The sequence below is a fragment of the Rhinolophus hipposideros genome, assembly GCF_964194185.1.
Source record: "Rhinolophus hipposideros genome assembly, chromosome: 9".
NCBI classification, from domain to species: Eukaryota; Metazoa; Chordata; class Mammalia; order Chiroptera; family Rhinolophidae; genus Rhinolophus; species Rhinolophus hipposideros.
In genome coordinates, this window is record NC_138055.1 from 17012947 (window position 1) to 17024010 (window position 11064).

An 11064-nucleotide genomic window follows, 5' to 3' on the forward strand; every position below is an offset into this window, starting at 1 on the left:
ACTCTAGAAAAAGACTGCCCAGGTTCAAATTACATCTCTCACACTTACTAGTGGTATAACCTTGGGCATATCATGTCATTTACCTGTGGCCCAGTTTCCTCATCTGTCAAGTGGGGATAATAATTGAATCTACCTCATACAGTTGTGATGATGTGAGATTGTGTGTGTGTGTGTACAAATATATATTATAGTGTGTAAAATGGTGCCTGGTACATAGTAAGCACTATTTAGTTAACATTATTTTCCTTAGTTCTGAAGATTAGAGCCATCTGAAAAAGAAATAGGTCTCCTCAAGTAGAAGTAGATCTTGTATCACCCAAAAGTTCAAGCCCAAGCTTGCCAACACTTCAGTGACACGGTAGTGGGTTTCAAGCAAATGATGGGAAGAGAGGACTCAGGAACCTAAGACCCCTTCCAACCTGAGAACTCCAGTTCTACAAATAATTGCAACTTAAAAGGAAGCATGGCTGTCCTACGTGAGGAAGCCTCTACTTTTATTTTTAGGTCATAGAATGAACTTACAGAAAACCACCATTTTTCTCAACCAGTTAAAATCAAACATAATACGTGTTTTCATTTCATGGTGCCTGAGGAAAATTTAATTGTAGCATGAACTCCAGCTCTTACTAGTTTTAAGTAAAATTGCCAAAATAAATAGAAATGTGGGATATTTCCGGGCTCACACAGCTTCCGGGACATTTCAGTTTCTAGGGCTGCCGATCCAGTGCCTTTCACAAGCATTTGATCTTCTTTCAAACATCTCTTGAAAACAAACAAAACCTCATACAGCTTCTAATGTGAGTGCTGTTAGGATGTAAGGGTGGAAAAGGAGGCAAAGAAATTAGCTTGCTAAGAGCCTCTCCCCTCCATCCTCTGACCACCTCCCTCCCACTAACTGCCAACAGGAAACAATGTTTTCTTAAGTAACACATTTTGCAGTTTCTCAAGTCCATTAGCATCCACAGTGGGAAACGAAGTTTATTCTCTTTACTTCCGTATAGGAAGGGGATAGGGCTATTTGCAATATTTACTAGATAACAGGGAGTTGACTTTTAGTCCAAGGGCAAAGTTGATAGTCTGAAGTTAAAATGGAAGTCTTTGGGAGCAATGAAAAGATAAATCATTTTAGATGAAGCAGAATGCTCTCTGTGAGGTTTGGAATATCCACTATAGAATTCTCCAGGTTGTATGCTCACCGGCTACTGATTCCTTTCAAAATCAGTGACAATATTTATTGACCTAAGCAAGATAAGTCCACTTTTAAAGAAGGAGCAGGTGTGGTTAGCCAAGGTTCGCCAGTGGCCACTGAACTTCAAGACCTGCAAAGTCAAAATCAGCTTCCCATCCTCAAGGGCCAAATTGAAATCTGAGCACCTTTGTCTGAGGCTCACATATTTGGGGTTCTTTTTTAGTGAGACTCTTTTAATGCCTTACTGCTGCCTCATTTTTGTCCAGCAACCAAAAGAGATGATTTAGAAACAAAGACTTACATTTAAACTCAAGAAGAAATAGAAATTGAGAACAGGGAAATTAGAGAGGTAGGACAATGGGTCCATGTATCTATGTTTGGTACCTCTAGAGAGCAGCTAAGAGAGTTCTCCCCATAGTAGGTAGGGACTCAACTAGAGCTCTGATGGATTATTGTTAGGTAAGTCACAAGAGCTAGAAAACATTTTGGAAAATTCCTATCTTTATTTTTAATGTGGTTATAGTTTTAAGACCCATTGGTCGGAAAGCTAACTCATTTGACAAAGTGGACATTTGATAGAAAAAAGAATGCTAAAAGTACATCTAATTTTAATTATAAATGCCCTTGGTGGTAATTGAAAATCTGTAATTAACCACAGCAAATAATTTGGCAGGGGTGAGGCGTGCAGGGGGATTATTTTTTCTTCTTTACTGTGTGTGTGTGTGTGTGTGTGTGTGTAGTTTTTGTGTAGTTTTTGTTTGTCACATCCACTAGGAATTTGGGGTGAATCACATTCCAAAATGATGGGTAAAATCAGTTTACAGGCTTTTCTTTCAGTGAAAGTAAATTCCTCCTTAAAAACTAATCATCATTTAGGAGAATGTGTGATTCCTTTGTCTTCTGATAAGGCCCAGGTTTTAGTCCTAAATTAAATGCTATTCATGAAATAGAGGGAACATTATTGAAGGTGCAAAAAGAAGTTGGTTTTCTTTTTACTGTATCTTCTAAGAATCCAGAGACTTGGACCACTTCCAATCTAATCTATGGAGAATGACCCTGTAGATCAGAAACTAGTAACTTTCACAGAGAACCAATTTGCAACTTGAGAAACTTTCAGGTCTGATTCTTGACCCAGTACAAACAAAGGTCAGTGTATCCAGCCAGTATCCTTTCTAGGATCCCTTGCCTCTATTTCTATTAGAGAATGAGATTATTAGCAAAAACTATCAAATGTCTTTTCTATCACTTTCCCCTTCTGTAACCATAAACCTCTAACTTTCTCTATTCACTCTGACATATACTTGTGTTCACATTGGATTGGATAAAGGAATTTACACTTATTTAAGTAGGAAGGGGTCACTGTCACTCTGGAGAAAAGGTGGCAGTCGTTTATGCTGTCCGCCTTGGCTCCTCTAACTGGCAGTGTCAGAATTTCTACTGGAAGGTGAGATGTTACGAGTAACACTTATGAAAGGCTGAGCATGATGGCAACGCTTCTCTCTGGGAAAATACCTCCAAAGTTCCCAATGAGAGATTAAGAGATTTTAGATCAAACCCAAACTGGCCAAATGGCCCAGGCTGCCAAACTGGGCTTCATATGCCAAGTTTTTACAAAATTCTGTGCAAAATATATATATGTTCACATGGGGCTTTCTGTCTGGCCAATTCTAAGAGGTCAGCTAATCAAAGACCAACCAGCCCCGTCATCTACGAAAACATGATATGCTAATGTCATAGCTGTAGATAACAATGATGGTAAGACAATAATTCCAAACGATTAGAGCAAGACCATGGGAAGTTGAAGGTTGGGTTAGGATTCCTAATCGGCTGGCAATTGTAGATTTGGGAACAGGTAATATTTATGTCATGATGTGAATGTTGTATGCTTGAATAATTCATGAAGCATTATAGGACTAGAAAATATAAAAAGTGTAAGTGGCTCAATCAATATATAGCATTATTCTTGTTTTCTAAGTATTGGTTGACTTAGGCCACTATTTGGATGCTCTGGTTTGTCTCTCGGGTAAATAATGATATTTATTTCCTTCTTCGAAAGAACACTAGGATGGTGGTAATACTTTTGGAACAATTCAACAATTCTGATTTTTTTAAAACGGTATACACCCATAAATTGTTCTTGCGCCATTTTCTGTCTTGGAAAAGCACTGGCTGGCTCCATGCATGTTTACTTTTATATGGTGAAGACTCCCATCAACCTCAAACAGATGCAAATCACTTTAACTTGTCATTGGGCTATTTTGTTCATCCTCAAAGTTCAGAACTTCCAAAATTTTTCTCAATTCAGTGAGGAGGAAAATTTAGAACACAGTATTTGAATGTTCTGCCCAGATTTGTCACACACACAAAGAATGAGTGGAAGAGGGCAACACCCTTTCCTACTAATCCTGTAAACTTGTCACTATTGTGTTGAAATGACACCCAAAGGTAAAAACTCTGGGCCTCACAGCTCCTCAGAACTTTGAAATATAAATTACTACTACATACACTACTTTAAATTTCTAACACAAGTTATACATCAGATGAAATACGGCATTTGGGCGGCTTGAGAGAAAAAAATAATCAAATCCAGTTTTTAGGTAAAAATGTGCTGAATCTTTAGCACATATCAATGAAATTGCTAGAATCTGGTGTTTCACTTTTTAAATACCACAACATTTGAACCTTTCAGCAATTCCAAAATCAACTCCCTCTCTCGGAAAGATAGTGTGCTTAAACTTTTTCTTTTTTAATTTAAAAATGTAACACAAACACAAACAGCTAACTAAACACACAGCCCATAAAATCAACAGTCTAAGCAGCTCTGAACCCTGAAGTATTTTACAACATCCTTCAACACTATTAAAGGCCAACAGAACTACCTCTTGTGAGTCAGGGAAAATGCCCCTCAGCATTTTTTTTCTTCTCTTTTTTTCCAGGCTTTTAAACCATTTTGGTAGTGATTTCTTGCATCATAGGCAGAAATCTTTGAAAAAGAGTCAGATGGTGTCCTGTGAAGAGTAAGAAAATTGCTAGGTCGAGATAATCATGCTTTAATGATGGGACAAGTACAAGTTCCCTAATTCCTGGGAATTCTTAGGGATGTACCAGTCACTAGAAAAAAAGAGCTATACATCTGGTATCCCAGCACTCAAGGGAATTCTGAGCACCCAGTAAGTAGCTACTCTTTCTCCATGCAGAGAAAGGACAGCACCCTAGCAAATGATGTGCTTTGACCATAGTAACTATAAAAAATAAATAAATAAATAAATAAGGCAATAGCAGAAGCATATGCCCTGTACTAAGGGCTATCGTGAATCATCTCATTTAATCTTCACCATTAAGCTTGTAGGGTAATTATCCCCATTGTACAGATTAGAAAACTTGGGCTGAGTAAGGCTAAACGTCTTGCCAAGGTCTTGCTCTAACAAGCGGCCAGACTAGAATCCAAACTCAAGATGGACTTCAGTGTGTTAACCATGCACTGTGCTCTCTCACGTCTGCATCTCTTCATTGAGATTTACTGTACCCAACCTGCCAATTATGAGTTCCAGGACAGGAAGTGGCTCTGCGCTATTTGTCCTTGTATAGAACCCAGCAGGAAGTAGGTAGCTCTGCAAGGTGTGCTGTTAACCTGAAGTCGATTTCACCAATTGTTAAATCAATTTAACAAGCATTTCCTGGTTTGTTACTTTGCTTGAAGCTCCATGCATCAGGGGAAGACACAGAGGTGAAGGAACTGTGCTACCTGCCCTCAAAGAGCTTACCTTTTAGTGGGGAAAAAAAACACTACATAATTTCCTCTACAGTGAATCAATGCTTTAACAAAAGTGGATCCAGAGTGGATTCCTGACAGCACAGAAGCCAGAATAGACTGACATTGGTTAACAGTCAAGTTCCCAAAATGGATGGAAACCAAGGGCTCTTCAAGTAGCAGGCTGTCTTGCATACAGCTATAAATCTCTCTCTATGCCAGAGATATGTCTAGGTTAGGGAGGTCACATGCAGTCACAGCAGTATTATGAGGTGGGTGTTCTTACTCCACAATTTCCTTTCACAGGAGAGGAAACTGAGGAGAGAACGGCATAGCAATTGTCAGAGGTCACACAATTCTTGTGTGGGGAGCTAGGATCAAAACAGATTACCAGGTTAAAAGAGCAAGGATTTTATTAGGAGAAGTATCTGTGTAAAAGGAAATAAAGAGACTCGGGGAAGCGTAGGCAAGTGAGTCTGAGTGAAGGAGAAAAGGGAGAAGGTTGAGTGGAAGTATCCTGGACTGCAGCACAGTCTAGGGAAAATTCAGCAAAGCCACTGAGGGGTCTTTTGCCAAAGCCGGCCAATAAAGGAGCCGTGTGTTTCCCAGGAATGGGTCTGCTTTGGTATCCACACGATACTCCGTCTTAGGGCTTGGAGGAAGGGTCCACCCTGGGCCAACCCACTATGGCCACAGGAGAGAGTCATATTAGGAAGAACGGCCATAACCGTATAGGAGATAGGAGGAGGTAGTTTCCAGGGAAAACAAAGGAGGAGTCTGGGCAGGCCAACACTGTGTCTAGTCTCCATATCGTTCACTCTTTGGTAAAGAGGCAGCCAGTCCACCAGAACTACAGGTCTCTCAAAATGTAGACTTTGACCTTTGGTTTGAAAAGTCACATCCCAAAATGCTGAGTAAATCACAGGACACTCATTCTGCTTGACTCTAAGATAGGAAAGGCTAACCTAACTCTCCTGAACTTGAATTTGTGATTCCCCAAAGTAAAGTGATAATCCAAGTTGATACTGAGACATCTAAATTGTCCTCCACAACTTCATGTGTCTCGAGGCCAAGCCAGCAAGATAGCCAGAACACTTCCTTTCTAACAGTAAAGAACTGACGTCTGGGTCATCTCTTCAATCATCCCCTCCCCACTCCCCTCCCCACTCCCCCATTTTACCCTTTTTCGGGGAGAAGGTCAATGCTAAAGTAGGGCCTTATGCTGTACGATAAACTGCTAATAGTCCTTGCTGGACAGTATTTGCCCAGCATTTTGTTATTGGGTGCCAGGATTTTCTTAGACTTTATGTCATACAATACTTAACTTGTTTGGAGTGGGTGGAGATGGAAACAGAGTACATTGGAAATATCACTGCTTCCTCCCGGAAATTTAAAGAGCCTATTATCATCCTTCTTTTAGATTCTGTCTCTCAGGCAAAATCTCATAAAGACAGGCAGGGAGAAAAGAAGGGTTTATAATATCCACGGGGCTAGCTTTTGCTAACTGAAGACTGTGCTATTATCCTTTATCAATAACCATACAAATGGGGGTCAACTCACACTCGTGGTAAAGGAGGGCACATACCTCCCTGGTTTAGAGTCTTGCCTTACCCTCTAAACCAGCATCTACCACTGTCTGGGATCATGGGCAGCTCATGACATTTTCAAGTATGATTATTGGAGCAAGATTTGGACTTTGAGGCATCAGATCTTGTTTTAGCTCTTGGGGAGGCAGTATGGCAGAGCAGCTAACCGGTGAGCCCCAGAATCAGAAGGAACTGGTACAAATCCCAACCACAGTCGCATGTTTACTGCAAAGAAATCAGGCAAGTTGTTTAGCTTTGCTAAGCTTCATATTGCTTAAAGGTAAAATGGACAAGATACTTGTACCCATCTCCAAAAGAGCTACCAGAAATAAATAAGAAAAATATGTTCAATTAACATATAATATAGTGTCCAGCACATTATAAATGTCCAAAGGATAGAATTGTTATTATTTTACTAAAATCATAAATTATTTTATTATCAGTTCTAGGTCCATCAGTTTGTTCCTATGTGCCCTCAAGCAGCTTAGTAAATCTTAACAAGCCTCAAACTATAAATGAGACTGATGCAAATAACATCATCTCAGGAGGTGGTTGTGAGGATTTGGGGAGAAGACTGTGTGAACTGAGGTGTCTGCAAATGTTCATCAAAATTATTATTATCACCACTGTTATTAGCTCTCAGTGACCTTCTTGATAAAAAAAGTTGTGGGTAGCTTTCCTTTGGAATACTAGGAGCTAGGAGGAGAGCCAAGAGATAATAGGAAGATGAAAATGACCTATTCAGGGCCTGTTCTGGCGTCATATATATCTGTGTATGATACACAATGTGTAATAATGTATACTGAAAATTTAGCCTTTCTCAAACTTACTCTCTGAGGAGTTGGTTAACCCCTTCTTCAGAGAAATATCTCCTCCATCAACCCTGATGAGCTAGAGATTATTTAAAAAATAATCTTACCTTCGCTGGTGTCAATAGAAAACAGTATTTACTCACTACTGTTTTCCTTTCAAAAATCTGTCTAGTTGCATACTAGAAACAGCTTCAGCTGGTTTGTTTGTCTTGGACAAGCCGTTGAAGTGAAAAGTTTTTGCTTGGCTGAATGTGGGACAGTTTCATAACCCTTCAAGAAGTGCACTGAACGTGAGTGCCAGCTCTGATGGCTGCTTCTGACACGCCTCCACTTGCTGCTCATTGTCCAGGGTGGCCAGCGTAATTAAATTAAGACAATGAGCAAAGCAACAGATGCAACTGAGACCAAATCCCTGAGTGCTTTTGTTTTGTCACTGTCATTGTCTACAACAAAGAAGTCACATGTGAATGCCTGGGAAGAGAGCCAAATGCAAACCAGACAACATCCCAGCTGGTTTTGAATGGCCTCCACAGAACGCGTGTGTGCATGGGAACCATGCTACTTGGAGCAGCGTCGGCTTTCCTCAAATGAGTTTCTGCCCGTGGCTTTGCTGAGATGCTGAGACAGACCTAGAAGAAATAGGCCGGACCTCTATGTTCAGACTTTATACTTTACACCTCAGCTTTGAGACAAAAGAAAAAGAATCTCCCTGTTGGGGAAAAGGATAAGACCTATATGGTTGGCAAATCTAACCTCCGTTCTTTTTGCTACAGCCCTCATGAAATGGAAGAGTGAAGCATAGACGATACCTGAATTTCTTTTTCTGGAACCTGGAATTAATTTGGCTTGAGAGGAAGACTAGAGATTAAACACCTTATACGGCTTTCTTTTAATATGTTACCGTCTCATTCTTGAGTATTTTCCTAGTTTGGGTATTTTCCATAGTCTTAAAAATCTTTGTTCCTAAGTTGGTGTGCCTCTTAAACAAACAAACAAAAAAAAAGGTAAAACTCAAATTATCTTATTTTTAGTCCTGTTAATTAATTTGGTCAGTAGTTTGGTAGAGACGTGGTGTCCTTAATAACAGCTATTTTGGAGTGTTGATGAGCCTCATACCTAATCAGCAGGGTCTACTGAGAATTGAACAGAAATATTTCAAGGAGTTTGAAATGATCCTACTCTGTGGCCCCATATATCTTTCTTCCATTTTTCTGGAGAGCTCTTTTTAAAAAGCAGAATAAGATGAAAGATTAAGAACACAAATTTACTGATAGCTTAACAGCAGATGCTTTATACAGCAACAAATGCATGTTAAATGGACTTGATAAAAGGTATATGATATTTGGGGAGAAGTGCCCGGATTTTCAATAGATGGCTTTCAAGCTATCCTATCCAAATGTCCAATTTCTTTCCATAAGCTTTTTATCAGTGGTCACTGACCTAGATATTTTAATAAACATGTTTGCACAATGATACCAGTTTCCTTCTATTGTCACTGCAGGATATTGACCATCAACTTATAATTGCTATTAATAACTGGCTTTTATAAAGGACTTGGTGATTAACTTGGTGATTAACTCAAATCCAGGTAGAGCTGAAAAGTGCATATGTGTAAGATAATTACCAAATCACTATGGGCCTTAGTCAATAAATATTATTTCCAGGGACTTGTAAGTAACTGATTCTGCCCCAGCTTCTCACTCTCTCCTGGTCTCAGGTCCTAATGATCTTCAAGGTCCCTTACAATGATCTTTAAGCTCCTAATAATGAGTGGGTGAGTGGTCATTACCGTAGCCAGAACAAAGAATTTGGAGATTCCATCCACAATGGTGAGAACTCTTGTTTTCGGTCTTGGTGCAAACATGGTCTGGGAAAAAGGGCGACTGTGGATCCTTCAACTTCATTCAGTACCAGTAATTATCCATTACATTCTCCTATAAGAGCCTCCTGACTAGAGGTGAAACCAAGAGAAGATGCACCTTATGTTTATGCATCTGAAGGCCACTTCCTCCTGGATTTTATTTCATATCATCTTATTTGTCTAAATAAAGTTTGTTATTTAAATATATTCAAGGATAAAATAACTACAAGCAAAGTATAGTAACTTGGTTCTGCACATTACCAGAGACTCCATTATACTCATTCATTCATTCAATTCATTCTACAGCTACTTATTGAGCACCTGCAAAATCCTGGGCACTGTTCTAAACACAGCCTATAACAGTGAACAGAATGTCCCTACCATCACAGGGCTTCTATTCTAAGCAAAACTCAATATTCCTTGGATGAAAGCATTGCTTGTTAACGAGCAAATGGTAGCAGCAAAGCAGAACCCAGGATTTATGGTCCACGAATGGTTACTTTCCAACAAAAATGAAAAACTGATAATACGGAGAGTAATACGATAATAATAATAAAAAAAATAATAATACTTATATAGTGCTTACTATGTGCCATACCTATTATAAATGCTTTTATGAACTACTTCTTTAATCAATCCTCAATCTTCCAAGGCAAAAACTATTATAATCCTAGTGGATGGATGAAATTGAAACTCAAGAGATTGTCACTTACACCAGTTCATATTGTTAGAAAATGGAAGAGCTAGGATTTGAGCCCAGCTCGGTATGTCTGTGATTTTACAGATTCTAAATCAACTAGAAAATTTCCCAGTCTTCTACTTCTAAAACTCTCCCTTTCTCCAAAGGAGAAAAAGAAAAAAAAGAAAAAAGAAATATCCTAGTTTTACAAAAATTAAAATGGAACAAAATGCAATAAAACAACAGAGAATGATGTCAGAAATGTGATTTTTTTTTTCTCACTAAGAAAAGATGCTATAAGCCAGAAGGCTGGAATTTCAGGATCTCCATTCTATCAATGAATCTGTGATAGCAGCAGATAAATAGCAACACATTTATATGTGATTATAAAGCAATCTGTGGTCCCCATGCCACCAGGGGCACGTAGAAGTAGCTTGAGTGAGCTTTGCCTAAATTAAAAACGAAAGGCCCAACTCTCTATTAGATTGACTAGTGAGGCATAAGATAGGAAAGGTTGAGACTCAATGTTAGAAACAGATGGGTACGGTACATAAAACTTCACCATGTTGATGTCACTTTTTCTCCCTTATTTTTAGGAAGTACATTTGAAGAACACAAGTAGAGGGAGTGCAGGAAATAAGAACTACAGAATGTAGGAAGACCTTCCCGAAGAGTGAAGAATGACATGCCACTGGCAGGATCCTTTGCTCTGCACGAGTTACCTGTTAAACACCAGAAGACCTACCAAAAATTAAGTTTGATAACATTTCAAAAGATGGGCATTCTTCCCAATGAAATACACAAGTAAACATTTCAACATTGTCTTTAGGAGTGATTGTTAAAAGCTTTGCACCTTGCAAAAATGATCCTGGAGTTGGTAGATTGCTGTTGATCCTTTATCAATAATGTTCTATAGAGAAAATATATATATATCTATATATATATATATATATCTTAGTCCCTGCCTCTCAGAGCCACAAATGCATGGGTGTTGTCCAGATCCAGTTGCACTAAATTTGTCTCTGAATCTTGGCTGCTGGAGCCATTCATTCAGCAGCCTTGTCTAAGTGGTTTATTTTTTTTTATTATTTGCACTTCTTTCTACACAACACAGGTTGTTTGTTTTACAGTGTCTGATAATCTTGTTTGTCTGTCTCCACCCGCCCCCCCCACCCCCATCACCTTT

At 39.1% G+C, this 11064-nt stretch overlaps 1 protein-coding gene across 1 annotated transcript in view; it reads left to right on the plus strand.

Moving 5' to 3' along the window:
* IGF1 (insulin like growth factor 1) overlaps positions 1-10837 on the plus strand; it is a 70178-nt gene extending 59341 nt beyond the window's left edge. Inside the window, exon 4 of the mRNA XM_081059978.1 lies at positions 10475-10837. Within this exon, the coding sequence (XP_080916104.1) occupies positions 10475-10534 (60 nt within the window). The 3' untranslated portion in view covers positions 10535-10837. The remainder of the gene's footprint in view (positions 1-10474) is intronic.
* Positions 10838-11064: the final 227 nt, after the last annotated feature.